The sequence below is a fragment of the Zea mays genome, chromosome 2 (genome assembly GCF_902167145.1).
Source record: "Zea mays cultivar B73 chromosome 2, Zm-B73-REFERENCE-NAM-5.0, whole genome shotgun sequence".
NCBI classification, from domain to species: Eukaryota; Viridiplantae; Streptophyta; class Magnoliopsida; order Poales; family Poaceae; genus Zea; species Zea mays.
Genome location: NC_050097.1, coordinates 38,351,281 through 38,366,269, shown reverse-complemented (window position 1 = coordinate 38,366,269; position 14,989 = coordinate 38,351,281). Strand labels below are relative to the sequence as shown.

The 14,989-nt window shown below is 46.5% G+C and overlaps 2 protein-coding genes across 5 annotated transcripts; one reads left to right on the top strand and one right to left on the bottom strand.

Moving 5' to 3' along the window:
• Positions 1-951: 951 nt before the first annotated feature.
• LOC100193108 (uncharacterized) lies at positions 952-6,823 on the top strand. 4 transcript variants are annotated; one of them, NM_001358637.1, is made up of 8 exons: positions 963-1,310; positions 2,462-4,141; positions 4,234-4,453; positions 4,706-4,894; positions 4,982-5,182; positions 5,265-5,976; positions 6,132-6,203; positions 6,487-6,816. In NM_001358637.1, the coding sequence occupies exons 2-7, from the start codon at positions 2,582-2,584 to the stop codon at positions 6,196-6,198; spliced, it is 2,949 nt and encodes a 982-aa protein (NP_001345566.1). In that variant the 5' UTR covers positions 963-1,310; positions 2,462-2,581; the 3' UTR covers positions 6,199-6,203; positions 6,487-6,816. The 4 variants fall into 4 exon arrangements, with proteins under 4 accessions (XP_020402980.1, NP_001345566.1, XP_008667143.1 ...); XM_008668921.3 differs by lacking the exon at positions 963-1,310 and adding an exon at positions 1,368-1,682 and having other exon boundaries at positions 6,487-6,823; XM_008668920.4 differs by lacking the exon at positions 963-1,310 and adding an exon at positions 1,723-1,860 and having other exon boundaries at positions 6,487-6,823.
• Positions 6,824-7,949: 1,126 nt separating this feature from the next.
• On the bottom strand, positions 7,950-12,343 carry LOC100281524 (uncharacterized). Its single transcript, NM_001154442.1, is given in 4 exon segments — positions 7,950-9,932; positions 10,024-10,118; positions 11,930-12,100; positions 12,227-12,343. Coding segments are annotated over 3 exon segments (1,998 nt in total). The 5' UTR covers positions 12,069-12,100; positions 12,227-12,343; the 3' UTR covers positions 7,950-8,168.
• Between the last annotated feature and the right edge of the window lie 2,646 nt (positions 12,344-14,989).

Sequence of the window (14,989 nt, the reverse complement as noted above, 5' to 3'; positions counted from 1 at the left end):
GCTTCGTATGCACATTGATGTTGCGAAGGTGTGAATAGAAGCCTACAACTTTGTCGCCAAAGGTCCAGATTTACGAAGCAGAAACGAGAAAGAACCAAAAGCCTTGTTCGACAAGAAAGATAGAATGTTTCTGGTCCGATGAAGCTTCTATATATACAAAGAGAGAGAGATAATGGTTGGTTTGTTTTTAGCTTTAGTTTATGTTTTAGTCAAATAATTAGAGCTCTGTAAACCCCGGTTCAAGAAAAAAATAGATTTGTTAGAGCATCTAAAGAGGTGCTCGTAAAAAAATTAACAAACATATATACAAAAGCATACAAATATTTAGAATATATAATAAATATCATTATTTTGAGCATTGAATGTATGCAATAAATTTGTTTTGGATATATAAATAAATTTTAATATTATCCTCTATTTTGTTTTTTAGTTAAACGTCTAGAAAAATCGGGAGCAAGTGCTCCTCTCCGATCAAGGTCACCTACGTTTAGCCATGAAAACCGGTCTGAAGGTACTGTAGACTAATAGTTCGTTTGTCCTATAGCGTGTGCTTCACAAAAACCGGACCAAGAGGCATGGCATCCATGGATTTTCAAAACGGACCCTTGTGTAATTTCAAGCAACACGGAGGTGCACGTGAAAACAACGCTTTTGCTCTTCAGTCCGAGAAAAGAACACGTCGACAGAGCGTGACCACTCTCGTGCTCTGCTTTGTTGCCCAGCAGCCAGCCACCGCAACGAACAGAAAAGCCTAGCAGCCTTTCACTCACTCAAACACCCCAACCTCTACGCTGCGCACCACGCCACCACCCTCCAGCCTCCGACAAAACTACAGAAACGCCATCGCTCAGGCACGGTCGACGAGGCTGCCGCGGCCCCACCGCCCAGGACCGGGGGGGGGGGGGGGGGGGGGGGGGGGTACACCCGTCCCGTCGCCATGGCCACTGCACTTGTTCACCCCCAAACCTGCCCTTTTCCGTGCCGTTCTGCCACTGACCACACCCACGCTGCCGCTGGCTGGTGCTGCTCAGTGGCTTGCTCACACGCTCCCCGGCCCCCGCCCTCATGTCCATTGTCCAGGCTTCAGCGGCGCTAGCTCAGCTGAGACCTGAGAGTGAGCCGTGAGGTGAGGTGCTGGGCCGACCGGCTGAGTAGTCTGACTGTACCCGCCGCTACCATTTACCACGCTGTACCGTAGCAGAGCAGGCCTCACGCGGCGCTGTCCCGACCCCGTCGAGGCAAAAAGCCCTGGCCGTTCCCTCCTCGCCCCGTGCCGCCGCCGCCTCCGTGCGCGCCCAGGCTTCCTCCTGGTGAGAAATCGTCATGTCCTCCGTTGTTCCTCGCGCATTCTTCGCTTTAATCCCGACCGACGGGTTCTGTTCACTTCCCCTCCGTCCCGCATTCCTTGCCGCGCGTCTCGGCGTTTGCTTGCCCCCCGCCGCCGCTGGCCTGGATCTCGCGGGCTTCTTTCGCAATGCCGCAGCAGCACTGGTTTGTTGGGGGTCGAGTTCTGCTATAAGTTCTGATCCGCGTTCTTGCGAGGAGCTAAAACGACAAGGAAAGGAACGCACCCATCGTTGCATGCGTCTATGCGGTAGCAGGAAGTCAGGAACTGAACCATTGCTGGTTGGGAGATATGGGCCCAAAGATCTTGCGATCTTCACTGATTGTGTTTATTCGAGGTTCTGAGAGGGGTTCTTCGCTGTCCTTTGAGTAGTTTTTTCTTTCTTTCTTTGGTTTGTTGTGCCATGTCATATATTTCTACGAGAGGTTAACGGTGGTGATTGGTACTTGCAGCTGTGCAAATCTCTTCTGTTTTTAAGTGCAGGCTACTGGTGGGGGTGTAGGGCTGAGGCCAGGGTAGGTTTTGACTTTTTGATTGTTTTCTTCACACTTGGTGCTGTTTGTTTGTTTTTTTCCTTGGGAGCCCCAAGTTCGTTAGAAAAGGAGAGAGTGTGTGGATTATCTGCACTGTTTTACCTTTCATTTCGGTGAGAAAAAAAAACGAGGCATTTCCTTTTACTATCCTGATATGTGCTCTTATTGAATGACTCTGGGACCTCAAGATTTCATACTTCGTTTATATGGCCTATGGGCCAGTCCTAGTGTATACTCCTAGTAGAAATAATTGCTCCAATACTGCCAAGATAGATTTTAATTTAACTTCTTTTTAAAATCCTTTTCCTCCTCTATTATGCTTTTATATATCCGCCTCAAGTTCTGGCCTGGATTTAATACTTATTGGAGATCCACGACATGCATCATTTTCTGTTTGAGCTCAAAAGCCATGCAATTGATTCACTTTAGCACCGTTTTCTCAGACTTGATGATGTGTCCAGCTACATCTTGCCCTGATCTCTCATCTGAGCTGAAGCCCCTTGTTGGCTGTGCAAGGGGAGGAGAATCAGGGCAAGTACGGAAAACATGTGTTCTTATGGTTCTTGTGCCTGATCTTATGCAGTGACTTCGCTACAATGGGTCATGCCGTAATCAAAAGAAGGACTACATTTTCATGCCAACATTGAAGATACCGCCTTCCATTATTGCTGGGTAAGTTGGAACAGAGGAGTGCGTATTCAAGATGATGGACATGAGGCGCCACTCTGTGTCTGTGGATGCCCCACTGTCAAGAACCTTGGTGCAGCTCAAGCGAGTGAGGTCGCTGCGGGATCCAGCGACAAACTCGATGAGCAAGTACGCGTCTCCTTCCGATCACATGATCTGGGAGACTGCTTCTAGCAATGGGGTGACTCCGGAGCTTGGCAGGTCAGCACACCATCACCTGGTTGGGGAAGACGAAGATGTGGGAGCTGAGCCTACTACAATGGGGTCAGAGCGGAGTTTCCGGGGACCAAGCGCAAGGACTGCATCGTATAGGAAATCTTCTGCTGTCAGGATCAGAGGACTGAACCCACCAAGAAGCAAGCAGGTTCACCGTGTCCGCCAAGACGGCCACCGCAAGTCATTGGATTCTAACCACTCAAACCATAGCTCTATCCGTCAATTGGCAGACAATATGGTCAGCAATGTGGATGCAGATAAGGAAGAGGGGGAAGTGAATTCCTATGAAAGACCAAAACTTGCAATGCCAGATAAGTCTGACGAAGAGGTGAAAATGCCAGGCTGCTCCAAATCCAGGAGCAAGTCTTCTGCTGCAATGAGCCGTGTTGGGAGCCCCTGCATGTCAGCCAGTGAGGCACGCTCAGTTGGGTCAAGAAGAAGCACTTTGGGGCATGGAACCGAGGATACACGACTGAGGTCAAATGATGTCGTGGGATCCAATTTCAGTGGCTGTGGTATAAGCTACTGCTGGTCAGGAGCGTCAAAGTACCGGGAGCTTTATTCTGACAGCGATGGTCCAGACCAACCTCTCTTATCCACAGATGGGATTGAGGCAGCATTCCAAGGCAATGTACCATACACTGAGACACTGAGGTGTCTAAGCCAGAAGTTCCGCCCTCGTTCCTTCAGTGAACTGATTGGCCTAAATGTCGTTGCCCAGTCCCTCCTATATTCCACTTGCAAAGGAAAAGTTGCTCCAATGTACTTGTTCCATGGCCCCCGGGGTACAGGCAAGACATCCACGGCAAGGATTTTTGCCGCGGCACTGAACTGTGTATCTCTTGAGGAGCAAAGGCCGTGTGGGTTCTGTAAAGAGTGTGTCATTCTTTTCTCTGGGAAGAGCAGAGATGTGAAAGAGCTTGACGCTGCGAAAATGGATCGTCTAGGCCGAGTGAAGGCACTTCTCAAGAGCGCATCGCTCGTGCCATACTCCTCGCGCTTCAAGGTCTTCATAGTAGATGAGTGCCACCTCTTGCGAGAAGATGCATGGTCAGCAATACTGAAGAGCCTTGACGAGCCATACCGGCACACGGTGTACATTATGATCACTTCTGACATAGAAAGCCTGCCTCGCGCTTCCATCACACATTGTCAGAAGTTCCATTTTCCAAAGATAAAGGTGGCGGATATTGTCTACAGGTTGGAGAGGATCTGTATAGAAGAAGGATTGGAATTTGACCATGATGGGTTGTACTTCATTGCTGCAAAGTCTAATGGTTCTCTTAGAGATTCAGAAATAATGCTTGATCAACTCAGTTTGCTTGGGAAGAAGGTCACAATTTCTCTTGTGCATGAACTTGTGAGTTGTCTATTGTCTATTGTCGTCTGTCATGCTCTAACTAGTATATCATAAAGTCAGTATTGTCTTGCTTATATAACTGTTATTTGCAGGTAGGATCTGTGTCTGATGATGAGTTGATTGAATTGCTTGATCTAGCGTTGTCATCCGACACAACCAATACCGTAAGACGAGCTCGAGAACTTATGGGGTCAGCAATCGATCCTCTGCAGCTGGTGTCTCAGTTGGCCAACCTTATTATGGACATTCTCTCAGGGAGATGTCAATCTGCAGTCACGGAAGTCAGCAAAAGTTTCTTGGGTAGATATGCATGTAAATGTCCTTTCCTTGCCATGTTTCTTTCTTATTTGCCACATGAGCATTCTCCTGTTGTTCAAAATTGTGTGCTATTATCTTTTAAGATGCTTGAATTGAACCAACTACGTGACCATACATTTATTGTTGGAAAATTGGTGTGATCTTACTTTTTTTTCTTGGTTTTGAAACTGTGTCTATCTACATCCCTGTTTGTTCCACAAAGGTTTTCGTCTCAAGTCTGGTATTTTTTTTGTCACGATTATGCAGTATCAGAGGTTGGAATAAAGAAACTAAGACATGCACTGAAGATACTATCAGAAACTGAAAAACAATTGAGAACATCAAGGAATCAGGCTACTTGGGTTACAGTTGCGCTTTTGCAGTTTAGCACCAATGAACCTAACCCTGTTGCTGAAACAAATGATATGCATGCACATTCAGTAACTGGATATACAGGTAATCATACCAATCCTCAGTATCCCATGTAATTCCAATTCCCATACAGAATGGAACGATAACCATTTTTGATATCCCATTGTGCAGATGACTGGGTTTCCAAGGTGCACTCAAGTGCCAATTTTTGCCAGGCATGTAACAGCAGCAAGTCCAACTGTTCTGAGAGACACTGTAGGCGGCTTAAGCTCGAGAACATATGGAGGAGAGCCATTGGAAAGTGTCGATCTAGGTCAGCTAAAAGTTTCCTCAGGAAAGAAGGCTTCTTATCGTCGGTTCACGTCACCGAAGGTAAAAAACAAACATGCCATCTCAATTGAGTTTTATATATGGATTGTGCTGAAAATGATACACTGTATGTACAAATTCTCAGAGCTGGCCATAGCAGAAGTTGGTTTTGAACACCCAGATCACCTGTCAAGAGCGGAGAAAATGCAAAGCCTAATAGAATCCTCTTTGCAACACGTTCTTGGGTGCAATGTGGAGATCAGATTCAAACTCGTGCCATGCCCAGTGAGCAAAGATGCTAGGTTGAAGAGACAGCCGTTCAGCTTTCTCAACTGCTCTGGCCGGAAGCAAGAGCTGTCAGATTCAGTCGTGACTGATGAAGACGAAGCTGCGAGGGGGCCTGGAGCAAGAGAGACACCGCTTAAAGGCTACACCTCTAGCCAGCAGGAATCACCATACACCATGCGACGTGTCGATTCGAAACCAACAACGGTCCACGGTTGCGAGGATGACGCCCGGAGTACCTTGACGTCAAGCAGATCCACGGCAGATGACCTGACAAGGACGTGCAGGTCGGAGACTGGCTACCCAAAGGGTGTGCGTGAGCAGGGCCGCTCTGATGGCACGCAGCAGGAGCCTGACCTACAGCCGAACTGCTTCTCGCGAACGCTCAAGCTTCAGAAGAAGCTGCTGTCTTCTGGCGCAGCGCACACCATCTGTCTGAGGGTCCAGCCACATAACAAGATGGATTTCCTGCCTAAGAAAGAGTTCGATACGTACTTCTGCGCGTATGAGCCCTACGAGCAGTGTCCAAGATCAGATTCAAGAGCTACTTACAGTTCAAGAGACGATGACTTGTAAGCGGTCTAAACCTTGCACTGTTCCACTGTGCTTTGAATTGATTGATAGCGTCGATTCATGTGCTTCTCCACAGGCAGCCGTTTAGCCACACGATCTCATACAGCCATACCGTGTGACGAACGAGTGCTGAACTACTTCGTTTCTTCTGCAGGTGGAGCAAGAATTCACGCTTTGGCTCGAATCTACTCTGCTGGAGAGCCCCAAAACAGTCCATGTAATGGAGGTAAATTGCTATGCATTTTCACATCACTTGGTCGGAATAGCCATGTTCAGTGTTTTTGGCCTGCTCGGTTGCTACTTGCCTAGTGTTGTCCATGCGACATGTTGACCCCAGTTGTTCTGCCAGAGCATCCCCCACACCAGCATGTTGCTTTCTTACAAGCGTAGCTGCAACGACCGGCGCAAGCAACGCTGCTGGGGAAAAGTGAATCATGATAGCAGAACATGGACATGCTGAAAAAAAGCAGTGTCAGCTTACCTTTTTGCATTTCTCTGTGAATTTGCAGGAAAGAACGAGTGAACTGGGTGGAACAAATCGATTCTGCTACGAGATTTTACCAATTTTGCCCGAAGCTGGAGACATGGACACCACCCGCAGCTGCGGGGACAAATTTTGAAGGGAAGTCTAGGAGGGGTCTGTGCTATTCTTGATCTTGGTAGGCAGCTGAGGATTGAGGAACTATTTAGTGATGTTTTCTTGGAAATGCAGATCCTTTATAATGCTAGTGGGCAGTTGTACAGCGCGCCAGCGACGAAACCCTGTGAATTGTTCTGTTATTCTGAATTTTGTAGGACGATTTGATGCTCTCTCTCTGAATTTACATGATCTTTTTATTAGCTGAATGATTACAGTGTCCAGAAAATAGGCCACCACGAAACCTGATAGTCCAGAATCTAATCTAAAACAAGGCAAAATGTTTGCAAATAAATATACATACACTCCAGACCATTTCAAGGATTTAGATCCAACACCAGCATCTACCAGCACCAGGGGGCATGGGAGATGGCTGAGGTCGATGCTGGTGAACCGAAACGAAACTAGGCGAGATCGATGGCGACGCGATCTGGGGCCGGCCTAGTTTTCTGTCCCTCAGCAGTCAGCAAGCATCACACTGCACCGAGTGAATAGAGGCTGCCACTGCCCTGCGGAGGTCAATACATTCTTTGTTCATCATCGTGTCCCAGACAGCCACATAGTAGTGCACAGCCACATAGTATAGTAGTGCCACCCCCAGGTGAACACACGTCCATCATTCGCCAGGACTGGACAGTGGAAAGCGCCCACCGAGGGCCTGTTTAAGTTAGAGGTGGATTGAGGGATTGGAGAAAATTAAATCTCTTGCTAATTAAAATTGAATAAAAAGGGTTTAATCTCTTTAATCCTCTCTGATCCCACTGCACTGAAAGGTCCTGCCTTCTGCGCTGCACCTCCTAGATAAGGTAATTAGCAATTAAGGAGATACCTTTTTAAGTTCTTTTAATTATGGAAATAAAATAACCAAATTTATCTAAGACTTAACATGCATGATCCTAAAGTAGCTAGTAGTTTATTTGCAACAATAATTCCAGGTTCCTATTGTTTAGCACAAACAATTAACATTTATTGGGGAAAGAAAATCGCAGTAAATGGTGAAACCGAAAAGAATTTGATAAAGACAGATGGTAGAGCAACTACAGTAGACTGTCTTCATCAAAATTTTGAAGGCTCACAACTCAGTCATCCATCGTAAGACAAAATAAATCCAACTTACTTTTTGCTGATTAGCTAAACTTTCCTTCTACACCATTTCATAGTCCTTGCTGTCTAAATCTGAATCAAGTTAGTACATCGCGAGAATTACATCATGTATTGTGTTGATATCCATGCAATAGTTCCAAGCACTTCCACTTCCCAGATCGGCAATAAATCATATTAAGAATATGGTACCACCAGGTCCATCCAGGGACAAAGGTTGCAGCGTACATCTCATAACCTGAAACGAAATGGCTTTATTCTTTTAACTCTCAAAAGTACCCTCCCAGACTAGACCAATAGGACACTATCTCAACAACCGACACCACATCCATCCTACAATCCTCCAGTATACGGTAACATAAGTAAACTAGGAATAGGAAAACTTTGGTACGGAGCTAATGACATCATGGGCACAAATGTACACATAAGGAAGGTATCGCCAGTGGTGGATGCTCAGGGAACGGAGGCGAAGGTCGGCAGCAGCCAGCCGCGCTCTGTTGCCAGCTCCACATACTCTCCAAACTTCTCCTGGGCATTTGGGATGTCGAGGATCAGATCATCAAGGCCTTCCTTGACACGGGCAAAGCCTTTGGTCATCTGGTTGATGGTTATGAGCCCCTCGCCGAAACACTCCTGCAGCAGGACCAAGATGCTGGTGTCATTCTGCTTCTCCATCGCCATGACCAGTGCCTTCTTTACCACCTCATGGTTGAAGAAGGGCATCCCAAGATCACGGATGCATCTGCAGGCTTCTCCTAGGTCACCACCAGTGTTGTATTCCTCCAATAGCTTAGTGATCTTGTCCTTAGTATCTTCCACAGCCCATCCAGTGCCACCGCCCCAGCACCGCAGTATCCGCTCACCAGAATGGCGAGCTGACAGTAGAGCACGCGCCATCTGGACAGTTTGGCTGCCACTGCTGTTCGGCCGAAGCTTAATGCTGATTTCATCCAAATTGAGCGGAATTAATACTTCATCAATCACTGCCCTAGCTAGGAAGAGAGCAAGTTCACTAGGAGCATCCACAATGTCGAGTGCAGTGTCTTCTGCTGACTGCAAGAGCATTACAAAACCCTCAATGATGTCATCAGTTGAAAACAATTCTAATCTCAATGAAGAAAGGAGTACTGAGGCCATCTCCTTCTCTCTGCTCTTTCTATCCATAGCAAGCGTCACAAGCTTCTTGAGGAAAATGGGATTGAATTCTGGAGCAGAAAGCTCTTCAAGGCTTCGAATAAGTTCTGGGACATCATCTGAGAGAAAATACTCATGAATTATGTGGCCACATTCTTCTTTAAAACGCTTCACCTTTACAACGCTTGTACTTTGTATCTCTTCATCAGGGGCAGCTGATTTACCAAAAGAAGCATCAAGCCATCCTTCAGATATAGCTGTTGAAACCAGCTTGTCAAAAAGAACTTTAGCAGAAGGAATATCAAGACTCAAGTCGTCAACACCCTCAGCTAGTCTAGAAAAACCCTTTGAGATTTGATTAGGACTGATCAAGCAACTTGCAGCTGCCTCCTTCAATAACTTAAGGATTGATGGTTGCGAGGATACGTTCTCTATACCAAAGGTGAGAGCACGCTTCACAACCTCATGATGGAAAAATGGAAGGCTGAGCTCTCTTATACACCTAAAGGCTTCATCTATGTCTTCATTCTCAATATATTCTCTTAGAATATTCTTAATCTTACTTTTTGCTTCTTCTACAGTAGAGTGTGTGCTTCCACCCCATTTGCGTTCAACTAATTCTGCATGGTGGGGAGCTGACAAATAGCTCTTTTCAACAACCTGCAGAACTTGAATGCCCTTGGAAAATTCTGGAAGTAGTGCCCTAGCTCGAGTGAGGAAAACAGGAGGCAAAATTTCATCAACAATAGCCCGTGCAATAAAAACTGCCAATACATCAGTAGCATCCGGTATATCAACAGTTAGATCTTCTGTAGACTCCAGAAGCATCATAAAACCTTCACTGATCCTGTAGGAGCTCAGTAGATCAGCATACAAAGATGATAACAGAATCGATGCCATTTCTTTTTCTTTGTCATGGCGATCCATTGCCATAGATATAAGCTTCTTCACAAAGTAATGATGAAACTGATCAGATCCAAGACACTTCAGCTCAGAAGCTGCCAATTCCACATCTCCTGTACTAAAATACTCCTCAATTATTGGAACGACAAGCTTTCTATACTCATCTAATGTACCAGGAATCTGCATTTACGGCAATACATAGCACTGTTAAATAACCATACCATATGAACAAAGAATAAATGAAAGCAGAATCATGGAGGGTATATCATACCTTGCTATTCCCATTAGCTAGTTTTTCCAACTCCTCAGATAGTAAAGAATTTACACCTTCATGATTGTCTTTTTCAGTTTTCCCACCAACATTGTCTGAAATAAAACCAGAGTTAGAGGTTACTAGCATGAACCATTGATTAAAGTGAAGTGAATAACAAGAAACTCTCCTACAAAAGCATTGCATGTAGTCAATCAAAAAAAAACATAATCAGTTGATCATTATTACTTCTAAATATAAATGTCTCATACATAACTAGCTCATCACCATCACTTCTATATATACATAGCCAGATCTTACGTGCTCAAGACTATAATTTTTAGTAACTTGCTCTACTTATTTTCTGGCAAATAAGTATAAAGCCTTATTGATCATCACAATTTGTATTGTGAAATCGATTAAAAGATCTTCAGTTACCATGTTGACAAATTCATAATGCAAAAGCACTTCCAATGTCACAAACATGTCATGAAGAAATGTGCGGATGACCTAAAAATAAAAATGACAAAACAAGACATTTAAATGCCAAATCAGACATGGCTTGCTTGGAGCCAAAAAAAGTTAGGCATTCCTAATAAACAGTTAAATATTGCCTAGACAGCCACACCTGAACATGATATTTAAGAAGTGAACCATACAACCCTGCCACTAAAACAATGAGCAACCAAAATTTTAAGGGAGCATATCATTTCATCCGGATACCACAAGGGTTCTGCTTGCAAAAAAACTACTCTATAAACCACGCTCGTATAATTTGAGATAACAAACCACAATTAACCTTTAAAAAAAGATGGAAAGGCCAGATACTTGAGGTTTATACCCATGGAAGCTTTGTGCTCAAGCCTAAGCATCCCCAAACACTTAGCCATAAATATCTATTGATCATTTGGTTGTGAAACAAAAGAACAGAAACTTCAACTTATAATGATATTTGAAACTGACAAATGCAGAATAATTTCCTGGCCTATCACACATCATTAGGATGTAACTTCCAATCAGAAGGAGAAGAAAATCGATACTGTACAGTGTTTCAACCCTTTTGTCAATAGGGAAACACCATCAGTACCAACACAAGATTGGTCGGCTTCAAGCTGAAGCTTATGCCACTCCAAAGATCTGATGAAATATAGCAATCAATCATGGAGCGCTAGGACAGTATTGAAAACCTGACCAAAGAGTTACCAAATGCACGGGCTATTTCCCAAAGGGGACAGGGGCGCATTAACTTTGTTGGAGTTCTGAGGAGCAAGGATTTTGCTTCATAACGAAACCAGGGACCCAATCATTTCGGACAAGCGCATGAGAGCTTAGAGTCACTAGACACCATAGCCAAGAAACTCTAGCGTTGTAAACCAAAAAGAATCAGACACAAGTAATTTTCCCGTTGAACAAACAACAACGTTAAACCAATAAAAGGCGTACCCAGTGCCGTAGGCTTCCCGCACTGTGCGGGGTCTAGGGAAGGGTATTTTTAAGCGCCAAGCCTTACCCGCATAATATGCAGAGGCTGAGGCTCGAATCCGGGACCTTCCGGTTACATATGGTAGACTCTACCGCTGCACCAGGCCCGCCCTTCACCATCTTAAGTCGCTAGCATTCGTGCTATGCTGATTGCTGAATATATCCACCAGCATCAAGCATGTCATTGAACTTGATTGAACATAGCCTATTTGTACGCACATCAACTTGAACTGGGAAACCCTAAGGGCAACAGATCGCTCGCCTATCATGACCAGTGCTTACCATATAAGGGCCAAATCCTTAAGCAACAACGGAACCAAACATTTCCATTCAATTTCAGTCTCTACAGCGACGGAGCGACCCTAAACATTTATTTGGCCACACATAGCACAATCGGTGCTTAGGATAGGGAAAGATAAACTCGTATGTATGAAAAGGCGGTCACCTTTCTTAGTGGGGTGATGGTGCGGGAGGTGTCTGACGGCGATCCCGCCGTCCGCCGGCGCGCCCCCGCCGGTGGCCACCCGCAGGTGCCCCTCCGCAAGCATCCTCGTCGGCGACATGGCCCCCTCCTCCGCCGCCATCTCACTCTGCCCCTCCGACTCCTCCGGCCGCCCTACACCACATGCACACAGCGCAAAGCCACACAGGAACCAAAATCACCAACAGGATTGAGCGAGCGAAATCAAATCCGAAAGCGACGACCCCCGGACGATTCGAGATGAGCCGGCGTCGGTCGCACCTGTGGAGATCGGAGGCCGCGGGACGGTGACGAGGCAGGCGAGGGCCCGCGCGGATCTCACCCCGGGCGTGGCGTTTCCGCCGCGCGGCGAGTTGCGAGCGAGTGGGGGGAAGAGGGGGGCGAGACTCGCCGGAGTTTCTCGTTTTATTTATCGGCCGCAGCTCACCCCCCGTTCTGACGGTTAATCATTTATGACCCCCCTCTATCTACCAATTTACCATTACCCCTTCGACCTTAAATGGTAGAAATCTAAAGCTTTTTTTTTATTTCCCTGCCGTACCTCCCAAGCAAGCAAAAGCACCGCCATGCCCATGAGACTGGCAGTCGGACCCATGTAGCGCTGCGCGGTTGTTTCATTGTTTGCTTCGGCTGTGCATGTAAATAGAACGGGTGTATGCACAATGCACTGACTGGTGATCAGACGTCATCGCCGGCGGCAGAGCGGCGTATGGACGGCGTCCATACAGCGAGCCAGTGCCCAAAGGATGGGGATGGCCAGATGGGCGGCGGCGTGGGGGCATTCGGCGCGGCCACGTCAGGGCTGATGGCGGCCACCGGCCACGTGGCGAGAGCAAGATCGAAAGTCGCGAACGCTTCCCGTTCCACCTGTCCAGATGGCCGTCGGACTCGGAGCACGTCGGGCTGACGCGGAAAGCCGCGGCGGCGGCGTCGTGAATGAAAACCCGCCGGACAGAGTGGTCGTCGTTCACGCCTGAAACTTGTTTTTTCCTTCCCCTTTCTTCCGTCTGAACGTTGTGTCGCGGTCACCGGTCAGGGTTAAAAAAACCGACGGAAACCAAAACCGGTTTACCCCGGGAACGGTTCCTAGCCATTTATTTTCAAAATTCGTTTAAAATTCGAAGTGCTGAAAAATATAAAAACCACAAAAAATATAATAAAATATTAAATATTTTTCTGATATATCTCATATTTATTTTTATTTATAAATTAACCATTATTTTCGGTTTAAAAGCAACATAAATCCGTAAAACCATTATTTTCGGTCTAAACAACGGTTAGTAAACCTGGTCGCGCTGGCCAGTCACGTGGACGGCGGCGACGGGAGGCCGGAGGGGGAGGGAGCCCCGCGAAGTTCAGTGAAGCGAGGGGCCTTTACACCCTGTATCGCCATCCATGGATGATGCTTATCGCCATCGATGCATCGTCAGCCATCCAATCCACGGCTTCTTCATGAGGCGTGACGGTGACAGCAGGGGGAACAGGACGGATTAGGGAATTAATTCCTTTCGGATGGATCAGATAAGATGCATTAAGCTAATAAGCACGCACGAGTGGCGTCGTCGATCGCGCATCTTTGGCTACTAGAATATATAGAGTAGATCCTAACCTGATGCTCGGACAGAGCAGTTTCTTCCTCAAAACACTTTTTTTCTTCTTCTCAGTTACACAGGGCAGCACGCAGGGAAACACTGACGCATGATCCCGCCATGATCGTAGCAGGAGCAGCGCCGTACGTCGAACGGATCGATTGTTCTTTACAGCTAGACTAGATAGATACTCCTATATACCTGATGCACAGATACAGACATGCAGGCCAAGCTAGGACTGGTTAATTTCGAGGCAGAAGGCCGAGGATGTATCTGCCGGTGGGTGGAGAGCACGCACGTCGAGGCGCTTCTCGCTCGGCTCGTACCGGCCGCCCCTTGCGCAGCAGCTGGTACCGATGCGCCGACGCCGTGTACGCCTGCCTGCCCCTCCGTCGTCACGCTAGCTAGCTCTCGCCGCAGTGCATGTTCTGCTTGGCGTAGCCCGTCGCCACCCATCCATGCATGCCCGGCACACAGCCAGGAACAGCAACGCCATTAGCTATCTAGCTAGTAGTAGTAGTAGGAACCAGCAGCAGCTGGAGCTGAGTGACAAGCTGTGTGCTCAGACAGTGCAGAGAGTACTGGACAATGACGCGGCATTTAGCAGAGGGCAAATGGTGGCAGCCAGCAATCGCTGGCGTTCTCGGAATAATGGATATTGAGAAGAAGGTTCAGTTCGGAATCTGAGCAAGGGGCTGCGAATTCCCGCACGGACGCAGCAGACTCAGCTTCTGAACATGGCTGCCAAGCAGGGGACGCGGACGACGACGGCGATGCTGCTCCCCACTCCACTTGCTCATACAAAAGCTCAGTCAAAGTTAACGTATCTGTGCATAATTGCGTAATTGCGTATGCAGGCTCGCCTCACCATGGCTGGTCGGATACGATTGTTTCGACTTTCGAGGGTATGGATGGATGCAATCAAATTGATTTAAAATAATTTATTTGTTTTTTTTCTTTTTTTCACCCAAATTTTTTGTATTGTGTTCATACAATCTCTGGACCTACATGTTCAACTTTGGTACATTTCTTATAGTGTTTTCTATATATGTTACATTTAATTCATTTAATTGAATTTCATCGAATAATTCAAATTTGAATTGCAACTCACTAGAAAATTAGAAAACAATGAACGTAAAAATTATATTCATGTTATTAAGCACAAGCTACGGCCTAAATCAGGAACATACCAGAGTGTCTTTGCCGAGTGCAATGACCATAACACTCGGCAAAGAGGCACACCTGAGAATCGGTAAAGCCTTTTTTGTCGAGTGTTGTAGTCCTGACACTCAACAAAGAAGCTCCATTTATCGAGAGTCACACTCGTCAAAGAATTTGTCGAGTATTTTCCGGGCTTTGCCGGCAAAGTAGTATGTTCCGACAGTGAGAGTGAGATAGATTCAATTATGTTGTGGAACTTGGAAAATCATTGAAT